Genomic DNA, 22,847 nt, shown 5'->3' on the forward strand with positions numbered 1-22,847 from the left:
TTGAAAGCTACATATGTTTATTTTGTGTGTGTTGATATTTTGAGGTACCTTTTGCCTTTGATTCTTGGCAAGTAATTTTAGCAAATGAATAATCCATCAGTTTATAAATAGATCAGGTTAAGTAGCAAAAAGAATAAATAACAAGGTAAACAAATTAGCATACATATATGCATTTTTTTCCTGCTTTGTTTTGCCTGTGGACATTCCATCATCCAGGTTGGTGTTTATTTGCTTTGAAACCAGAATCTTCTCTATCTCTCATCTGCTTGCCACCCACTGATAAAACATAGCCTTGTAAAGAGAAGAAGACTTGGTATAACCACATATCTGGTAAACGTGACCACATCTCCATATGGGTGTCTAGAGGAACAAGGAATTAGTATGCATTCAGAAGCATTGATCACATCCTGTAAGACTTCCTCAAATAGACGTCTTCTCTAAGCAAGTGTCCTGGAACCTCTCAGACAGCTCTTAGTGCCATTTGGACCAAGCCGTATTTTCTTGTTTACTTTCATAATCATCTCACTTCTTCTTGAACTCTGGAACTTCATGGTAATCTTTGAACTTTCTGGTGCAGCATATCAGACACAAAGAAGATGCTTATGGAGTGTCTGGGTGGCTCAGTCCAGTTAAGCATCCGACTTTTGGTTTTGGCTCAGGTCATGATCTCACTGTTGTAAGGTTGAGCCCCAAGTCAGGCTTGTGTTGAGCATGGAGCCTGCTTAAGATTCTCTCTCCCTCTCTCTCTCTCTCTCTCTCTCTCTCTCTCTCCCTTTCTGCCCTTCTCCCCCGCTCATGGTCTCTCTCTCTCACACACACACTAAACAAACAAACAAACAAACAAACAAACAAACAAATGTTTTTAAAAAGAAGATTAGTATTATTTGAATAAGTTTAACTGTGTATATAAGAACGAATAAAGAGAGCTATTTTCTGTATTTCATATTTTATTCTGCTTGTCATTGAACCCTCCGGTGCCTATTGCAGTGCCTGGTACTTAGAAGGGAATTGTTACACAGTCACTCTGTGTATGCGTGTGTATGTGTGTGTGCTTCCCCTTCATCCCAAGGCAATGAAGTCTTCTTTCTATCATCACATGTCACCTTCTACTAATGATGGGCTGATCGTTATGTGGAACAAGAAGGTCTACTTTTTCCACATAAATTCTACATTGTCCATGTAAGTTCTATTTCTCCCATGTAAGTTTAGAGTCCTGGAAAATAGTGTATGAAGAAAGTGAAATTCAGAGCACTGACACAATTTCTGAAAGCCAAATATGTGGTCATTGATGGAATCGTAATCAACACTGATGTACTCAGTCCATAATACCTTGTGCCTCTTTTCGCTTCCTTCCCTTTCCTATACATACTTCATGTCCTCAAATTTGGTGTGTTTCTTACTAAAAAGAAGTCATGTATTCCAAAGTAAAGTGAAGGTTCATAAAAATACCCAGTAAAGGTTTAGATTAAATGAGCCAAAATATCGAGGCACATTGTATCAAAACAGAAAATCCCAGAGAACAAATCAAGCAAGATGAGAATGGGAAGCCTGCAGAGCCTGGGAACTTTTATACTGCACTTAGAAAATGAATTGTATTAGTCAAAAAGTAAATGGTAGGATAGAAATGGCACAATGTACCAGATTATAGTATCTGTTAAAATCAATAATTGCATTAAAATTTCCCTCAGTAGACCAAGTTTACTAATTTAGTATCATAAAAACACTTTTTTTTTTTTTGCAAAAGGCTTGTGTAATTGGATGTCAGTTAAAATAGCACAGGTATGATTAGTTATACTTCCAATTTGTGGAGTGTTTTTCTCCTTTAAAAAAATTTTCAGAGCTTTCATGCAAACATAATTATCAAAGTGCCTATGTCACTGGTTCTGAACTTATTATCTAAAATTTCTGGAAGAAACAAGGAATTCTTTTCATCTGGATCCTGATTCAGCATGTTTATCTTATGTACTTTCAGTCACTGTGTTTCTGTTTACAGCATACGAGATACTCTCATCAGAACAAAGGTCCCAGCATTGATCAGTCAAGCCGCAGACTCTGGCAGCTGACTGAACAGCAGGAGCCAGAGTCCACTTGAATTGTTCACACTCTTAGAAGTCAAGTTCAGACTTGAGCCGCCTGAGGTTCCTTTTAACGCAGATTTGTCACAGCAGGCAGCTGACAGGATTTACCTGCAAGAACCAGAAACATGCACTGTGCCATCCAAAAGGCAGAAGTGGTGGATGGGGCTCACTTGTTGCAGCTCTTCTGGCATGACGGTGCGGAGTCTCTCTACCCTGCTGTATGGCTGAGGGACAATTGCCAGTGCCCCGATTGCTACCTGGATTCTGCAAAAGCACGGAAACTTCTCATCGAAGCTCTTGATGTGAACATTGGTATTAAAGGCTTGACGTTTGACAGAAAAAAGGTAATTATCTCTAAATTATCTCTCCTTTATCTCCCCAGTTCATTGAAGGGGCTACTGTCCAATAACTTAAAGAAGGGATTGTGTTTCATTTGATCATGTCTATAACTACACAGAGAACCATGTTTGTGTAGTGCTTGGGGCAAAGCAAGCATGCTCAGTAGATGGAAGCTTCTGTTATTGTTGTTCGTAGTTTTATCACTACTACTATTTTTAATAAAACTTACAGTATTGCTCATTATTCCTTCCGTGAAGGAATTTCGTGAACAGCCCTGAAGACACAATCAAACTATCTCTATAATAACAAGAGTGCTTCTGGGCCTCTGTTTATTCATCTGTAAAATAGGGAAACTGACAGAACTTGTTTGTAGAGATTACATGAGGATTCAGTGAGGTAATATGGGTAAAAATGTTTAACACAGTGTCCGGCATGCAGTGAACACTGAAAAACTTGTATCGATGACTGTAGTTTTAGTCAAATGAGTGAGTCGATATGCAAGGCTTGCTCTAGAACTCTGGAAAACAAGCCTCTCAAAACCACCAAGTAGATGTGACCACCAGCCTGTGTTTCTCTCTTCCAAAGTGACGAGGATAGTTCTCGGAAAAGCAAATGTGACAGCTAGCTCAAGGCTCTTCCCCCTCTTGTCTTTATCTGAACTGAAGGACTTTACTCCCAGGGTTCACCGCTTGCCAGCTGTGTGACCTTAGAAATATTTACTCAGACATTCCTCGCTTGGAAAATGTGAATAAGAGTAGTACCTTCTTTCTAGAGTTGTATGAGGACTAGAGGAGTTATGCCTGTAGTGTTCGTTACACAGGATGCACTCAGAGTGCTGTTGTCATTTATCATTATGATCTGCCTCCTCCTCATCATTTCCTCGTTCTGATACTCTTGGAAGGAATATTAAATTCAGTGATAGCTCACTTTAAGTCATCACAGAAATTTTGGAAACAACAGATTTAGGAGATACAGAACGAGAACTTCAGATCGAGTCACATTTTACTTTTTCTGTGATATTTAAGGGGCCTCAGAGCCCAGATGTATCACTTTGGCTTTCAGTTCTCCTGTCTTCCAAAAGAGTATTGTATGCATGTGAGTACATAAGTGAAAATAAAAATAAAGTAAAAAGTAAAAGAAGTAAGGGCTAGGTGGATCCCCTGCTTATCTTAAATTAACATTAAAAAACAGAGCAATAATGAACCAAAGTACATAGAAGCATAATATACATATAGGTGATATCTGCTTTCTGTGTTATAAGGTTTATATCACGTGGCCAAATGAGCATTACAGTGAATTTGAAGCTGACTGGCTGAAGAAAAGATGCTTTTCACAGCAGGCCAGAGAAAAACTCCAAAGAGAATTATTTTTGCCAGGTAACCTTGCCATGGTCTTCAATGTCTTTTAAAACTCCAATGGTAAGATATTTGCTCAGAAGCAAATATAAACCCTGGTGCCTTGGTTAAAACATTATTATAATTTAGGCAGGATGTTTAATGATTTACCAAACACAGATCATTTGGGTAGAGATGAAAGAAAATATAGAGGAGTTCTGGACATTCAAAAGAGGCAGAAAAAGGCAAAGTACAGAATACTGGTACCCTTGTCCTCTAATGTGAAACCTGGCACACGAGACATGAGACACTGAGTGTCCACGGCAAAGGAGAGGGATGAACCAAAGGCAGTCTCGCCCTTCTTAATTTTATCTAAAGCCAGAACAACACAAAACCAACCCAACAGGAACTCCTAACCTGGTATCCACAGATAAAATTATGTGATCCCGGAGCCCAGTGAAATTATGTGCACAGTGTTGAGTGTGCATGGGAGCATGTGTGTGTGTGCATGCATGTGCACAGCAAATCTGTGTGGGGAGAGTTCAATGGGTCTCAAGAGAATCTGTGACCACAAAAATGTTCCGAAAATCTGCAATAGTTGGAGTCGGTGGAAAAAGGCTTCATTCTTGAACTGAGAGACAGAATAAAAGAAGTACTTAATTCAGGTAGAAAGTTAATTATTTGCTCTCTGTATGTTTTGAATATTTGTATCATAAACTATGTGAGTCAAAGGCAGATTCTAAAAATATCATGATTCTTATATATTTAGTAGAACTTGACTTCTACAAATACACTAACAAGGCAATTATCCTTGAACTTTCTTTTCTACTGTTAACTAGATATATTGGACTGGCCCTGTTGAAATCTGTGACACCAAAACAGATTTCACCTGACTCCTTTCAGATCTGAAATTCTCAAACATGTATAATAGGTGGTTTTAAATGAGAGATTTGCAACAGTTTACTGGGTGTGGAGATGTTACTAATTAATTAGCTTGAACCACACAGTTTCACCTTGTTCTATGGTTATCAATAGTACATGAGGGCACCTGAATGGCTCAGTTGGTTAAGCGTCCAACTCTTGGTTTCCTTTCAGGTCATGGTCTTGTGGTTTCTTGAGTTCCAGCCCTGTGTCAGGCTCTGTGCTGGCAGCATGAAGCTGCTTAGGATTCTCTCTCTCTCTCTCTCTCTCTCTCTCTCTCTCTCTGCCCCTCCTCCACTTGCACTGTCTCTGCCTCTCTCAAATAAATAAACGAACTTAAAAAAAAAAATAGGGCATGATACTGTTCCCTTCCTGTTCAGGCATAGACCGGTGTTGTCAAGAACTAGGTTCCTCTGGGGCGCCTGGGTGGCTCAGTCGGTTAAGCATCCAACTCCGGCTCAGGTCATGATCTCACAGTCTGTGAGTTCAGCCCCGCGTCAGGCTCTGTGCTGACAGCTCGGAGCCCGGAGCCTGCTTCAGATTCTGTGTCTCCCTCTTTCTCTGCCGCTCCCCTGCTCATGCTCTCTCTCTGTCTCAAAAATAAATAAAACCATTAAAAAAAAAAAGAACTAGGTTCCTCCATGGCCTTATCTCATCATTCGGACAACTGTCAAGGTTTTGCTCTGGTGCTTTCTGTCTAAACCACCAGGAATTCACTGTCTTCTTTACGTAGGCCAGCTAGCTGGTGGAATCCAGATAGGTATCCAGAAAAAGATGTTTATCCTGCCTTTCCCCAGTGAGAGTACAGAGACTTCAAGGAGTCTCCAGTTACATAACCGAGTAGCAATTGTCTGGGTCAAACAGCAGTTTCACAAATGTATTATTATTTTTTATTTATTTTAGATTTCTTCTGGTACTCAAAATATTTTTCCTTCACTCTGCCCTAATTTTGTAATCCTGTTGGATTTTGCTTTCATTTCCTTCAAGTCCTTCTTTTGATTATTTCAGGGAATAAAAGCCAACTTTTTATTATTACAACTTAGGCTTTTAAGCATTGTAAAAAGACACAGCCACCCTCCTCCATTAATATTTCTTGATGAATGCATTTTTATAGCTTATATTTCTCAGTACTATCAGGCAGTAGCAAAGTGGAAATGATACTACACTCAGTTAAGTTGTGGAAAAACCCAGTCACACTGACAGCAGCAGTCATGAATAATATAAGGAGAACTGGCTGATATTTAGACACTGGAAAATACTTTAATGGTTTAAAACAAGATCAGATTTTTAAAATATATCCCCGAGCTGTGCAGTTGGTGGGGTAAAGGAGAAAGCAATGGGCCATTTTTGGAGTATTGCTTCTCTGGCTCTTTGCCTGTAGAATTTGACACCTTATTGAACTGCCATCACTTATTTTCAAACATTTATACTCCAGAACATGTAAACAAACTCTGTTACACTTGTGGAAAGATTTTGTTTTTCATCCTCAGTGGCCATGTTACCTCTTCTGCTCTTTCCTTAGAGTTAGAGAAGACTTTTAAAATCTGGCATCAAGATGCAAACCACTTTTCCTTGATCTTCCCTTGGCATTAGCTGTCAAATTCGAAAATGAAAAGACATGATGATCAGTCAGAAAAGACTCTTGTCAATGGACAGCCACAACTGGAAGGAAGATGTGGATAATAGTCATTCCATCATAAATTTTGATCCGGTTGCACATATATTGGGCATCTATTTTGTTCAGGAAGCTCCTTAAGGAAATACCAGGTTAAAAAAAAAAAAGACACCGATTCTGTCCTTGAGGATTTATCATGTCTAGGAAGGGGACCCTAGCCATGAAAAGAAATAAGTACAATCCATTATTTCAGTGCAAGAAAGCATGCAAAGAAGGTTAATCATAACACAGAGGAAGGAATCTGAAGAGACAAAAACAATCCTTGAAGCCAGCAATATGTGAGCTGGATTTTAAAGAATCAGTTTGTGAGGCAAAGACAGCAAGGAAATTCTTGACAGAGAAAAGGGCATGTAGAAAATCATGGAAGTGTGAAATAGCAGGGTAGCCTTAGGAAACACCAGTTAGTTTAATATTGGTGAAGTTAAAATCATTAAAGCCACAGGGAATAGGGAAGGTGCCTAACCATGAAGCGGCCTCAGTGCCCTACTAAGGAGCTCAGTCCAAAACCTTCCGCAAGGACATTTTCACAACATAGAAATCAGGTGTATTCCTTTCCATTCATTTCCCAGGCTGATTTTCTTCCTATACGGCCAGAGAAATGAGTTTAATATCTTTATAAGTTTAAGAAGTTTGCTTTATTTTCTTTCAGATGCATTTTACATATTCAGAGTTATATCCATTCTGATTTTGACCAAATGTATATAATTTCTCAAATGCTTACAAAGCTCGTGACTGTCTTCTTATCTTCCTCTTTCTGTGATTTTGCTTTCCCCTCCCCCAGTAGCCCCTTTGGTCCTTGGTTTCTATGTATCTTACAGAAGAGAGTGGAATGATTATATCTTTATCAGAAATGTTTGGTCATGGTCATCTGTATTGGGTAGACTGGAGTGGGGAGTGACAGGGAGGAGGGTAACCATAGCACAATCTAGAAATAGTCCTACAAAAAGCACTGAGAACTTAGCCTAGGGAAGTAGCAGAGATGATGGGGAAGAATTTGTATTTAAGAGAAACATATATTGACCTGTAGGACAAGAGGTTCCTGAACTTGTTCTCAATTCTCCACCAATTTAAAATCTGAAGCCTAGCGTGTAAATGTTTCCAGACAAATGCATGAACATTGAAAACTGTAATAAAACATTGGAAATATGAAGATTTTTATTAAGGTAATTGTATTTTAAGGGCTCTTGGATGGCTCCATTGGTTAAGCATCTTACTCTTGATTTTGGTTCAGGTCATGATCTCACAGTTCATGAGATGGAGCCCTGCATCAGGTTCTGCGCTGACAGTATTAAGCCTGCTTGAGATTCTCTCTCTCTGTCCCTCCCCAGCTGACACACAAGAGCAGGCTCTCTGTCTCTCCCTCTGTCTCAAAATAAATAAATAAACTAAAAAAATGTAATTGTATTTTAGCTTCCATGTCAAATTGAAATGATTATACATTAGGGGGCCTGGGTGGCTCAGTTGGTAAGCATCCAACTTCGGCTCAGGTCATGATCTCACAACTCGTGAGTTTGAGCCCTGCATTGGGCTCTGTGCTGACAGCTCAGAGCCTGGAGCCTGCTTCAGATTCTGTGTCTCCCTCTCTCTCTACCCTACTTGGCTTGAGCTCTGTCTTTCTCTCAAAAATAAATCAACATAAGAAAAAGAAATAATTATACACTAATTTTTGTGTTTAACTTCAAGATGCAAAATTCCCAGAATATAATTGATAAGACTGAAATGGGAAAAATCTATATATAGCATGACCTTTCATATATGAACCTAAATATTTGTTCTTTCCATTAACATTCAGTTTCAGAATGAGTACTCATTTTCCTACCTCTTTGAATTTGTACTGAAATATTTGTACACTATTCTCTGACTTTAATAATATTTGTTATTTCAAATTGAGGTTTAAAAGATTGTAATTTGAAGAAAATCTTTTTTTCAATGGAAGCAGGCCACTCACTTTTCTCAGCAGCCCAGGGACTGAGTACATTGCACAATCAGAAAAGAACATTTCCCCTCAATTTGATACAGCAGAGCAAGTCTTTACCTGTCTGTTTAACTAGTCCATAACTATCTGCCATCAGTCTATAGCCATCAGCCCCTCTTTTGTTTCAAAAGGAACATTCCACAAAAGGGAGTCAAAACTCTCTGTAACTGTCAGGACCCTGTAGAACCTCTATGCCTTTCACAAGGTGGGGGGGGGGAAGCAGAGCTCTCCTTTTCTTGTAGAAGGTCATGTGTTTCCTTGAAGATGAAGATTTTTTAAAAAATTTTTTTTTCAACGTTTATTTATTTTTTTGGGACAGAGAGAGACAGAGCACGAACGGGGGAGGGGCAGAGAGAGAGGGAGACACAGAATCGGAAACAGGCTCCAGGCTCTGAGCCATCAGCCCAGAGCCTGACGCGGGGCTCGAACTCGCCGACCGCGAGATCGTGACCTGGCTGAAGTCGGACGCTTAACCGACTGCGCCACCCAGGCGCCCCGATGAAGATTTTTATTATGGCACAAAGAACAGAGTAGGTCAGGTACAGAGGCTATTTTTACAGAGATTTGTCAAAAAAGCAAAGATCACTATTTTTTTACTCGGCAAGTAGTGAACACAATAAGTGTGTCTAACTCCCAACTGACAATTCACCCCGTCCCTAAATCTTGCCCCATAGTTTGGCTATTCCTGAACCCCCAGGGGTAGGAGTCTGCAGTGCAAGTCAGGGATGGAGTGAGGGTCTTTGCTTCATATATTACTTGGTAATTATAAAAAGGGCTGGGAGCTTGTTTCTTCAGGCTGCCTTAGAATGTCCCCACTGTATCTGGGCTGCCAGGTCAGTGGCTTCAGAACAGCTCTGTTAAAAAACAGCTGCATCAGAATGATCAGCCCACCACATCAGGTACCCAAATGCCTTTCCTTCCCAAAGAAAGACCTAGTCAACATTCCCTTCCTGCCCTTACCCAGGCTCACACTCTGACACACAGGTGGGAGACACACTCAAAGTCTTCATATGTTTAAGAAGAGTCTCTATTCTGTTTTGCCCATGGACCTACTGACTTTCAGAGAAATGTCTTTGGGATTTTTATAAAATGAATACAGGTGTCTTGAACGTCTGTGTACTTCACTTCATTTGTCCTCTGTGCCATATTGATGTCTTCCAATGTGTTCTCTGGATTACATACCATTTATTATCCCCCTTGATTTCTGCATTGTACCTGATAAATTTGGGCATCATGTCTAAAGTCCCTACATGGGATGGAGCTGCCCTTGTCCTGTCAGTGAGTACAAGACAGGAGCCTCCCTGCTTGAGAAGAGCCTGGTGCCCTAGACACAGCCAATGCCACTGGTCCGGACATTGTTCCCACAGTCTTCTGCCTAGTGTCAGTTTTCACTTCTGAACTTTAAGGTCTCCTTCCTTTCGCCTTTTCTTATCTCCATCCATACTTCCAGCAAGAAAACACATAATCACATCCTCAGAGATAAATATTCAAGATAAGTCTATTTTACAACTGGATATGTTACAGAACGTTTTTTAAAAGGCTGTATGTTCTTTTATGACTTTTAAAAATTCTTAGATAAGGGGTTCCTGGGTGGCTCAGTCGGTTAAGCATCCGATTTCGTCTCAGGTCATGATCTCACGGTTTGTTGGTTTGAGCCCCCAGTCGGGCTCTGTGCTGACAGCTCAGAGCCTGGAGCCTGCTTCGGATTCTGTGTCTCCTTCTATCTCTGCACACCCCGCACTCACCCTCTGTCTCTCTCTTGAAAATAGATAAATATAAAAAAAAATTCTTAGATAAAAAATACTAATTATATTCTTTTAAAAAAAAATCATTTTTTAGTTAGTTAACCACTTCGTAAAATGAAGCCTCCTTGCATCAGCTAATGTTAATGCTGAGGAGGACCTTAAAAAGCTGGTGTCTCAAAGCCTTGAAAAGGTCTGAGCATATATCTAAGAGCCTAAAGCAAATGCATCTTAAGAAAGAGTGATTACAGTCTATTTCCTTTTCATATTTTCTCCAAAATTAAGGAAAATATACTAATGTTTTTTACTCTTGGAAAAGGGATTTTCTGTTATTACACTAAAGTACATTTATTTCTTTTCTTCTTTTTTTTTTTCAAAGACAGTAAAAGTAGAGTGGACTTTCTTCAATAAGTGACAGCTTCAGTTTCTCACAAACTAGGCTTGTTTTTTTCTTATAGCCCAGGAGTGAATTTTATAACATATGGCAGTTGGACTGCAAATTTTGAATTTATAAATTTAGAAAATTCCAAATGGTGATAATTTCAAGAAGTGAAATTAGATTGCTTCATATGCCAGGCTCACTTTTGCCAAACCTACACATAAGTTATATACTTAACCTGTCCTCTTTGCTAGTGCCTACACATTGGAAGATTTGCCCATCAAAAAAAAAGATAGGGCAAATGACTAAAAAACTACTACTTCTCACTTCTGGTTCCACTTCGCTTCTTCAAGATGACAGAACGTTGAAACACAAAACATTAGTTTTGGGATAATAGATATCTTCATTATACTTAAATTTCTTCCTTGAAATATCATCACATTAAAAATCTATTAAATTATATTTAATTTCTCTATTAAATAAACATGAGAGCAATCACCTAGCATTCAGAATTTTAAAAATATTTTGAGAAATTAAATACCACACACAAAAAATTTCTTTTTTGAAATTCCAATCCCAAACTTTCAAATATGTCAGTGGAAAAAAATTTTATTGATGTTTTTTCAATTGTCTTATCCCTATAGGAAAAAAAAGATGTCAAAAAATGATGTTGCTATTTATACATTCTGTTAATTTGTCTAACTTCTAACTTAGTAAATTAAAAAATAATAATTTTTAAGCTCTACTCCATTCAGTGGATTCTTTAACTTTATTTATTTTGTCAAAATTTTGTATTTTTCTCAATCTGTAACTTTGGTCTTAATCAAAAGAGCAACATAGCACTAAAATATGAGTGCTCTTGACCCTATTAGGCCTTGTTAGGTCTGTGATTTTGAGCCACTTACTTTTCCATAGCCCCAAATCTTCATCTGTAGATAGAGATGGTACCTACTCACCTTCTTAAGTGGTGCCAGGTTGGGTGAAAAGCAATGTTGCACTTTATATATATACTCACTTCACCTTCACATTGTTCTCTCAAAAGCAGCTATAAATAACTAGAGAACATCCTTGAGAGGGGCTTGACCCTCTTGAACAGTACATCAGTTTACAAAAAGAAAGAAAAAGGAAAAGAAAAACAATGCAGAATTCTGTTATTGAAATTCTTTCTCCTTTTCTTCCACTGGCCATCAGGTTTCTATGCACATTGCCCACTTGCCCAGAGAAGACTGATACTCAACAGGTTATGGGGGAAGGAATTACATAGGTTGTCCCTCTTGCCAACAGCTTAGTTGGAGCTTTTTATTATCTCATGGCCTGCTTACTGAAACAACATGGCCTCTATTCACACCCACCTTTCACAGCCCTGCAAGGTGTTCTTCCTGATGCCTATCTTCATCTCCCTTCCCCCTTGCTCCAATGTCTCACTGCAGCACGATAAACTCTTAAGCCCACATCCCACAATCTGGTGCCCCTCCACATCCATGTAGATCCCTACTTTTGTCCAAGCTCTGACTGTTTCCTCCATCACTTATTCCATTCTTCCTGTCTGGACAGACTTCACCCATTCATTCTGCAAGACCCACCTCACATCCCAGTGAAGCCCTTTGCCAACAATTCCACCCTCTGTTTATATTATCCCTAAGCCAAATTACAAACTACAGATGAGAAGGAAAGCCCAGAAAATATACCTTATTTCCCCGGCAATACTAAAATGCAAGCCTGTAACATAACAATGGAAACCTACACATTTTTTAAAAACAGTTCTGTTAGAATTTGTCGAGACAGAAAATGAAGTGTGGTATGTTGAGACCACTCTTCACCTGTGAAACAACACTGTGTTACGTAATGAGAACTGGCTTTGGAGTCAGCAAAGCTGGCTTTGACTCTCTGCTGTATGACTTGACTTAGTTTCATAAATGACCTGAACTTCACTTTTTCCATATGTAAAAAACAAACAAACAAACAAACAAACAAACAAAAAACCATGGGCACCTGGTTGGTTCAGTTGGTTGTTCGTCTGACGTCGGCTCAGGTCATGTTCTCACGGTTGGTGGGTTCAGGCCCTGAATTGGGCTCTGTGCTGGCAGCTCAGAACCTGGAGCCTGCTTCCGAGTCTGTCTCTCCCTCTCTCTCTCTGCCCCTCCCCCACTTGCAGTCTGCCTCTCTCTCTCTCTCAAAATATAAATAAACATTTAAAAAATTTTAAACAAAACAAAACAAAAAGAAAGCAATAACTCTCAGTTTTGGAATGTGAAGAATAAATGATAAAATGTAAGTACTTGTTCCCTTTTTTCTCCAATTTAGTCAGCCATGAACATAGGAGCAGAGGTGTAGCAAAGAGTATTTGGGTAAGGACAGAAGGGGAAATAAACAATAGTGGCATGACAAAGTCTTATGCTTGAGTTCCCCTTACATAGAGAATAAGCATGTCTTATTCCTGACTAAACACATAAGAGTGGCTTGGAGGTGAACTGTTGCCATGAAAAGGATTTTAATCGCTCAGACATTGGTTTGAAGTCTGAGCCAAAATTTCATCTACCTGGCAGATAGTTTCATTTAAATAAATTTAAGGAAGACAGTGAAAAGACTGAGCAACTATCAACTTAATTCCAATCAGGGATGTAGAAATGTTTACTGAAGCTGAGGTGATCAGCGAAATTGGAAGAAAGTGGCTGTTATCTATTAGCTAAGGGTTGCTACAGATGAAAATGCCAGCCATTAGCAGATATATTATATTCCACGTACGACCTAGATCCTTTGATGAAAAAAAAAATCCCTGATCCAAACTAGCTACAATTTCATGACCATTGAAAAGTAGATAATCTCAAGGTGCCTGGGTGGCTCAGTCAGTTGAGCATCTGACTTTGGCTCAGGTCATGATCTCGTGGTTTGTGAGTTTGAGCCCCACGTCGGGCTCTGTGCTGACAGCTCAGAGCCTGGAGCCTGCTTCGGATTCTGTGTCTCCTTCTCTCTCTACCCCTTCCCCATTTGTGCTCTGTCTCTCTATCTCTCAAAAATAAATAAACATTAAAAAATTTTTTTAAATAAAAGTAGATAATCTCAGTAATGAAGATAAAGGGAAAGAATCTAAAGAGAACAATGTGTTCATACAGGAAAGAAGCACAGAATCTCTAAGCTCTATCTTCGATAGGACATAATAGGAGCTTCTAGCCCAGAATAAATTGATCAGGTCAAATAAACGATGGACAACCAAAAGGGAATTTATAAAGTGATTTCCTTGGAGCAATAAGGAAAAAATGAGGAAGCCAGCAGAAAGACAGCCCCCCTGATGGGAGCAGATGGTCTTACAGAATCCTGCTCCACTCTTTCCCATCTTAGTTGAGGCAACACCAGTTCTCTGGCAGCAGGATCACCCTTGACTCCTCTGTCTCTTTTACTACACACCCAATCTATCGAGAAAACCCATTAGCCCTATTATCAAAATAATCTAGAGTCCATCCACATCTCACTGCTTCCACTGCCAACCCTCTGTCTAAACCACCAACATCATACACCCTCTTCTTGCTCTATCTCTGCTCCTAGTCTTTCACCAATCTTCCTTCTTTACATTTTTAAAAGCACTGCTCTGTGTCAGGTGCTGAGCTCAGCACCTAATATTTATTGCTCTATTTAGTCCTAGCAACAACCTCACAAAGGCAGCATCATTATAACTATTTTACACAAGGGGAAAACGATAGAAATTAAATAGCTAGTCCAAAGTCAAAGAGACAATACATAGCGGAGTCAAGATTTGACTAAAGAGTATCTGTTCTATGAAATACCATTCTATCACTCTCACCTGTATGTATGGTGGCTGCGATTCAAGTGGGCTCCTATCTCTGTGTCACTGCAATTATTGCACTGAATGGTCATTATCTGTGTGTTTGACTCTCTTCCCCACTAGCCAGCTGGGGAATAACTAATCTTGGGAAATAACTAATATTAATAAAGATGTCATTTATTGAACACCTGCCATGTACTATGAATTCATTCAGCAAATATGTGTCTTCTATTTTTAGAACAGGTACTGTTCTAGGTGTTGGAGATGAAGTGGTGAACAAAACAGACAAAGACTCTGTCTATAGGGAGTTGACAGTCTGGTAGAGAAAGACAAGTTTACAAATATATATGTAATATATATGTATGTAATACACATTGGTAAATTTAAAAATATATCTACAACACATCACGTGCCATAAGGACATGGACACTGGCCGGTTGGTGCCTATGGTGGTGGAAATATTTGGAAGTTCTCTTCGGAGTTCTATTTTTCCACTGAAATAAAAGGCAAAGCTGACAGCTGAGCCTAAGTGGGAGGAGGGAGTGGAAGGTTTGAGGTTAGAGAATGTGAGAAATGATCAGCTGGTAAGAGAGTTAAGCAGACATTAGGGACATGCAACAAGATCAGTCATCGTGGTGTGTGTTCCTTCAGCCACGTTCACATCTGGCTGCTCTGGTTCGTGTGCAGATTTAATCAGGTACACCATGTTAAATTGTTCATAGATAGCATATCATTCAAATTTCATAAGAACCCTGCAGGTCATTTTCATCCTGTATTTTCCAGACGAAGTAATTGAGCTGAGAGAGTATATTACTTCCGTTTTTTTAAGTGTATTTACTTATTTTGACAGAGAGAGAGAGAGAGACAGGGCACAAGTGGGGGGGGGGGGAGCAGAGAGGGAGAGAGGGGATCAAAAGCAGGCTCTCATCAGCACAGAGCCTGACATGGGGCTTGAACCCATGAAATGTGAGACCATGACCCAAGCTGAAGTCGGATGCTTAACTGACTGAGCCACCCAAATGCCCTGAGAATGTATCACTTTCTGAAGTGCTTGCAGATGGGAAGTATCAGAATTCAGAATTGAATCCAGGTCTGTCACCTTCAGACCTCGAGCTATTAACTCTGATACAATGTCCCTATCAAATTAGACCTGTATCTTCATCTCTACATGTGCTTCACACATTCTCAGTGAGCTAGCTTCAGAAAATGAAGACATAACTGACAGACAATTTTTACACACTTGCGCTGACTGAAAAGTTGATTGGAGTTAACAGGGTTGAGACAGCCAAAAAGGATTCATTGAATTTGGGTCACATGAATCCAAATGTGGTAGTGAGCCCACCATGCAGATATGGGCCAGACCACATCTATAGTATTGCATCTGATTCAAGACACCAGTGCTGTTGGAGAGCATCAGCAAACTCAGAACACATCGTACATTGGAGAGCAGAGAGCCTAGGGGCAGGGCTCAGAAGCCATAAAACTTGAAAAACCTGGGGAATAAAAAAGCTATTTGGGCTTAGAAAAACTTAGCACAGTAGCTGTCTTTGTATGCATCTCCAAGACTGTCATATACTGTGTGATTATGGACCCCAGAATTAGCACCTAAAAGCAAGGTGACAAAGGTAGACTGTGCCTCAGCATAAAGAAGCAGCTTGTGACAGCTGGAGCCGTCTGGAACCAGTATGGGTTTCTCCACAGGAAGATACATGCAGTGTACATAATTGAAAGGGATCAAGATGGTTTTCCAGAACCTTTTCAGGCATGTCGGAGGGGACAGTCACAGCAAGAGTAGAGGGTAAAACTGAATTTTGGAATATCCGTAATCAAATTATTTGTGTGGCCTCCCAGCTCTGACATGTATGAGCTGTGAGATATTGCACAAATTATTGAAAATCCTTAGACCTGTCCCCTCATCAATAAAATGGGAATAATACTAGAACCTCTGTGATGGGGTTGTTGTAAGGATTATATGAATTAATCCATACAGAGTGCTTACGAGAGTGTCTGGAATCATAAGGGCTCGATAAACGTTAGCTCTATTTTCAAGTACTCTTCACACCCGGCCTTTTAGTGTCCCTGCCTGGTTTTATGTGTTCTTGGCTTCTCCAACTAGAAGGTCACTGTTGTCATAGGGCTGAGCATATAGAATATACCAGGTACCAGGTATCTAACGGTCCAAAACAAAAACGTATTTATCTCCTTTCAAGCAACATAAACTTGTGTAGAAGCATGTTTCATACATCCTTGGGGAGACTTTTCGAGTTTGGTGGGATTATCACCTAGGGAAAAGGTTTTATGGATTTCTCCATCTTTTAAAATTCTGAAGAGTACTCAGACACAGTCAACTTTCAGGGGTTGCTACCAGTCTCTAGTCCTCATTAGAAAACAAGCAAAAGGGAAAAAAAGGCAAAGGTTTGTTTAGGACACAGAACATATTAGTTTTCTGAAAATCTACTGGGTGCCAGCCTTGGGCTATATGCTGGGGCTGGGGGAGGGGAGAGAAGGGGGCAGTAGTGGTGAGGAAATAAACATATAGGACATGCTCTCTGTCCCTTGCAAGGAATTTGCAATCTAGTGAAAGAGAGAGAGAAGTCCTGCCTGACGGACCCTTGCTTACTTTTCCATTTAATCTGTTACCCTCCCCTTTGCTTGGGTTCTAGGCCCAGTAACTCTGAGCTCCCCCAACAAGATTAGAGATTCCCCCTCTTCCTACTGTCCCTCCCACTGGGATTCTTTTCTCCCTGCCCTTTGCATAACTGCCTTCTTTCACCCCCTGGGCTCTGACTTAAGTAACATCTCTTCTGTGAGACCTTCCTTAACTGCCAGGTCTAAAAATGCTCCCCATCCTGCTCCCAATAACTGTTTACCGGAAGACATTCACCCCGTTTGTTACCTCCATAGCACTTGCGACAATGTTTACTTTTAGGTGTTTGTTTGCTTCCTTGCTTAGCCACTTTTTCCCTCCCAAGGGCAGCAATCACATCTATTTTTATTCGCTAAATGTGATCTCTTTTGCATAGCTAGGCTTTCAACAAATATGTGTTGAATAAGTGGAAGCTTATTTCAGCATAATGTGGTAAGCACTGTGACTGAGGTGTGTTTTAATGCCAAGGGACCACAGAAGACAGACTTCGAGCCCATTCTTACAGACCCCAAAGGAGGGCATCGCAGAGTGCCCCGCCACAGACCCTCAGTGCTCTTATGCACGCCTGCCACCTTCTAGTGCACAACTGCCACCTTGACACTCTGCTAGAGGCCTTTCTCTGCCTGAGGAACATGCTTGGCTAACACACAGAGAAGGCCAGAAAGACCCAGAAGTGAATGCCTAGAGAAGCAGCCAATGAGGCGTGGCCATGGGTGGCCTGCACGCCCCAGCTTCCTTGCCCCTGGGTGGGACAACTGTGCAGTATCATCTACAGTATTGCCATGAGGGCCACCAGCTCCCTTAACCATTCATTGAAATGGTTTTCTGGGGCACCTGGGTGGTTCCTCAGTTGAGCGTTTGACTTGGGCTCAGGTCATGATCTCGTGGTTTGTGAGCCCAAGCCCCACGTCGGGTTCTGCACTGGTGATGTGGAGCCTGCTTGGGATATTCTCTCTTCCTCTTTGCTTCTCGCCTGCATGTTCTCTCTCTCTCTCTCTGTCTCCGTCTCTCTCAAAATAAATAAATACACTTAAAAATTTTTTTAGTGGTTTCCAGAGGCTTCCTTCTCTATCTTGCTTCCCCCTCTATTAGTTCTTCCACAGGATACCTCCTTAATACATTGCTTGCATTCAAATCCTCATCTCAGGTCAGCTTCTGGAAGATCTCAGTCTGAGAGGACAAGTGATCAGATTCTTGAGACCTGTCGAGTTCACCCGACAAGAAGTAAAATAATGTCTAAGGCGCAGGATCCCCTTAGCACAGAAAAGAGACTCGAAGTCCTAGTTCCACAGAGGTACTTTTCCTCTACTGGGGTCAGATTTTGGTTTTGGCTGGGCCCCTGACAGGTATTTACAGGAAAAGATAGTAAGAGTTTGACTGATCTTCAGCCTATTAGACGAGCTATTTCAGAGCCAAAAGCACAGGTCAGTGCAGGTGGACAGAAGGTTCTAAACTCCAAATAACACATTGCAACCCAGCATGCTGTACTCATGAATCTTTAACTAAAGAGCTTCTTTGTGTCTTTTCCTTTTTTTGAAATACAACTCAGGATCCAGGAATGCGATGCCTCCCTGTGAAAAGGAAACCTTGTACAAATGGTTCCTTGAAAGCCAGCATGGAGCTTGGTTCATAAATTTTATGATGTGTGAAGCACATGTTCAAGGAAGTATTTATTAGTAAGGCCATAAGTTAAATTAGAAAGGGTGGTTCATGCCTTAAATATTCCGTCATTTTCCATACCGTTTATGTATCCAGATCCAAGTGTGAAATTTAAATTTGCTTTTAATGTATTCACCTGACAAATGATTTACTCTAGTCAAACGTATTTTCTCCGGAGTCCCCTGTAGTTATGTTTTGTAGTTGGGAGAGACTGGGGAAACACTTTTAAACTGGGTTTTCAATGTTAAAGTTTCTGTGCAGATATCATGAAATGATTTTAGGTGGATTTATTGAAATGTGGTTCTCCCTGCAAAGTAGAGTATTTTATATCGTGGATGCTATGATGAATTTAGAAACTGGTTGGTCACCGTGTTATCTCTGAAAAATCACACTTAGCAGACTGAGTGTATGAGTGGCTCACAGTAGAACACAGGTTCTATAATGAGCTGTAGCCCCTGGTTGCTGATTTTTGTAAAGCACTTTCTAGGGCGTGCCAGGATGAGAGCTATAGTTGGAAAATTGTGAACTTTGCAGAACTTAAAAGGCATTGTAACCACCTTCTGATAGTCAACTCTTATAAATCTGAAATTGTGGAGGATATGCTATGCGTAGTCAGCCTTGCTTCCTACTGGAGTCCCAGTGTGAATATGGTTAATTTTATACATGTAAAGAGTAACAACATATTTACTGAAAGAACCTAAGTCATCCTGTGCTTTTAAAACAAAGAATAGTGTGTGTTTGCATGCGCAGCTGTGCATGTGTGTGGGTGATTCTGTAGTGGGAAAATGACTCCTGTAGAAACAAAAACTCATTAAAACATACTATAAATGTATAGAGATGTACATAGTGTGTGCCCTAAGGAGATCCTCCTTGAAACCACAAAGTAGTCAAAATGCGAACTCAAAGTTTTTAAAACATTTACATCTTGTGAAAATGTCTTTTTCAATCTCTATGTATTATATTTCCCTGATACACCATCACTGACATTCTCTGGAAAGTGATAATGGCCTTAAGTAAAAGCAAACCAGCATGGACCCCTGAAATGCACTGGCATACATTAAAGAAAGAAGCTAGCTGGTTTTTAATTCTTAGTTCATTTCACAAAAGATGGACAGCAATGTTGTAGTGTTGTGCCACAAAACCTACTCATCATGTTTTTTGCTGCATTTAAAATCGGGACTAGGAGCCAAAGTTTATCTTTAACTTTTTTTTTTTAATTCCAGCATAATTAGCACTCAGTGTTACATTCAGGGTTTACCTTTAAACACCAGTGCTTAAACAAGTTCAGACAACGTGGTCCTAATTGTAACATGCTTTCCTTTCTTTTTTATCTGGTAGATTTCCTTTATAAGGGACAGAATAAGCAATAGACATTCACACATCTGTTCTCTCATATGCGACAACAGCATTTTAAGGCATCACTTGTTTATTTTATGTGTAGTTGTTAAAATTACAGACTCTGGAATTCGTTGCCTGGATCTGACTAACCAGCTCTGCAAATCATTAGCTCTGCATGACTTGGATCTTTGCTCCCTCTTCTATAGTTTGGGAATGCTGAAAGCATCTATTGCATATTTATATTGTGGACATTAAAAGAAATAATATATGGGAAGCACCCAGCACTGTGCCCGCCATCTTGAAAGTACTCAGCAAATGTAGTAGCAGCACTGGTCTGCTATGTGCCAGGCACTGAACGAGGCTACTTGCATTATCTCACTGCGTGGTCAACAAATGACCTGCAAGGTAGATGTAACCATGGGCATTTTGTAACTCAAGAGGCGGCAGCTCAGAAAAGACACTAAGAAACTAGCTGGCAAGATGCAACCCAATGATGCAAACCCAGGCCCCTCTGCCTCTGTGTTCTTCCCCCTGTTCATGTCCTCTCTCACACGGTACCAGCTGCATGTGGGTGTTTAGCTGGTGGCTAACTAGCTGGTGGAAGTTCAGGAAGTGACCTCCTGAACCTGCTGGGACCTTTTCACTTGTAAAGTACCATGTGACTCCTAAGAAATCCCTGTGTCTGCAGAAACAGCCATGTTGACATCAAAGGGAGATGATTTCCAGTCTACAACTACTGCATGGGAACATTGACCCATTCCTCATTCTTCAGGTGGGGGCTTTGGGGTTGTTTTCTGTAATGTGCCATAGGTTCCCCCAGTTAGAAGATTGAGGCATTGCTCAGGATGATAATTGAGATAGTAAGATCTCATTCTGTCACTTGTTAGGAAGGTTTGCCTTCCTAAGGCAAACACTTTCTTCCAAAAATGAAGAAATCAAATGGATTAACTAGAGTTGGGTATTTCCTGAATGCAGTTGCTAATATCTGAGTTATTTCCCTTGGCAAAATGACATCTTTGCGTTCCGCCTCCTTTAGGAGAGCCTGGTTGCAAGCAAATTATTTTCTTCCCTTTGTTTTCCTTTCTGTTTCTTAAGTAAACATTTTTTATGAGCATTTGATCATGAGGGATTTGACTTTATCTGGTGTGGCATTATCATCAAAGGGTCTACATAAAATGCATCTTTTATGCATCCTATGACCACACCTTTCACTTTTTTGTCCCTATGGACTGTTTTTCTTGACTCCAAAGAATGATTTGGCCTCAGAGAAAGCTTCTTATCAAGTGAAGTAAGAGGAAGAAGTTGTACCTACCAAGGCAAACACTCCTCCCACCTCCAGAAATACGCATATGCTGTTCTAAGTCCATCATTCAGATTTTATCATTTATTTGGAGTTGAGCAATGCTACTTGGTGATTAAAACACACAATATTTCAGCATTATTTCCAAGCAGAGTCCAGGCAGAGAAGCCCTAAGGACATACAGATCAAGAGCTATCCACAAGTTAAACATTCCCTCAACACATGAGGTATAGTGAATACCTGTCATGGGTCAGGCAATGGTAGGCAGGAGGTATATAGTAGATTGGCATGTCTCCAGGGAAGAAAATCTGGTAGCCTGGGTATTCCTAATATGACTGAAATTCTGTAAATTCCATGATAAATCAAAGGTCAGCTCCAATGAACTAGCCCCTTCTCGGAGATTCTCATTTTATATAAACACAATGTAACCCCACCTGGTTTCTTTCTTTTCTTGTTCACAGAATGTCAGTACTGGGGCTCAGAGCTCCAGCTGCCTACACTGGATTTTGAAGATGTTTTAAAAAATGATGAACATGCATACAAGTGGCTCTCCAGCCTCAAGAAAGTAGGCATAGTACGACTCACAGGAGCATCTGACAAACGAGGAGAAGTTTTAAAACTTGGGAAAAGGATTGGTTTCCTTTACCTTACATTTTATGGGTGAGTCACCAAATAATCTGTATTCTGCCATTATATGTAAAGTTTGATATATTTCCCAGAAGGGGGACACTTTTGACTGGAGATACAAAATTTCCATAATGCCATGAACAGGAAGTCGGATGAGAAGGCGAATCTAAAAGTGGGATTTCCCTGAGAATAACTGAAATCTTAAGGGATCCTAAAAGCCCAAAGACATCAGACATCAAAGACAGGCTAGTGATGGATGGTGTGTTAGTTTGCTAGGGCTGCCCTAACAGAATACCATAGACTGGGTCGCTTAAACAACAGAAATTTATTTCCTCCCAGTTCTGAAAGCCAGAAGTCTAAGATCAAGGTGCTGGCAGGTTTGGTTTCCGTTGAGAGCTCTCTTTGTGAGTTGGAGATGGCCTTTCCTCTCTGTACCCGCATTGTTGGTGTCTCTTCCTTTTCTTATAAGGACACCAGTCCTGGTGAAGAAGAGCCCCAGCCTTACAACTTCATTTAACTTTATTCACCTCCTTAAAGGCTCTTTCTCCAAATACACTCATATTGGTGGTTAGGGCTTCACCATGGGATGTGGGGGAGGGCACAATTCATTTCACAGCAGGTGGGATGGAAGACTGTGTTTCTCCAAGATTTTTATAAATACTGAAAGTTCATTAAAGTTTTACCACCCAAGACTCAGTGCAAATTAAAGTAGGGCCCTGGGGAATTTAAAGCCGCCCACCAGATGTGTTAAAAAAAAAAAAAAAAAGATAAAAGTAACCTGCAGAAAATTAGGTCTATGCACTTCAGCAAGTAACAGGAAATGTAACTGACTTTAACTTTGAAACAAGAAGCTGTTTGCATAAGAATTACCTGGGAGGTAACATTAATTATGGATAAGAAACAACAGGAAACACTTAGGTGCAAGTGGGGATATTACTGTATTTCTAATCTGTAGGGTGAACCCTTCCTGTGATGTATACAATTACTCTTGGGCTCTGCTTGAGCAGAGCACATTGGGAGCGAAAAGAACCTTCAAAATCCAAAGGTTGCAA

The 22,847-nt window shown here is 40.3% G+C and overlaps 1 protein-coding gene across 1 annotated transcript in view; it reads left to right on the forward strand.

The window, feature by feature from the left end:
- The first annotated feature begins 2,079 nt into the window (after positions 1 to 2,079).
- Positions 2,080 to 22,847, forward strand: part of BBOX1 (gamma-butyrobetaine hydroxylase 1) — a 52,320-nt gene continuing 31,552 nt past the window's right edge. Inside the window, exons 1-3 of the mRNA XM_047878696.1 lie at positions 2,080 to 2,422; positions 3,679 to 3,793; positions 21,630 to 21,828. Coding sequence (XP_047734652.1) covers positions 2,204 to 2,422; positions 3,679 to 3,793; positions 21,630 to 21,828 — 533 coding nt within the window. The 5' untranslated portion in view covers positions 2,080 to 2,203. The remainder of the gene's footprint in view (positions 2,423 to 3,678; positions 3,794 to 21,629; positions 21,829 to 22,847) is intronic.

Source organism: Prionailurus viverrinus, chromosome D1, assembly GCF_022837055.1.
Source record: "Prionailurus viverrinus isolate Anna chromosome D1, UM_Priviv_1.0, whole genome shotgun sequence".
Taxonomy (NCBI): Eukaryota; Metazoa; Chordata; class Mammalia; order Carnivora; family Felidae; genus Prionailurus; species Prionailurus viverrinus.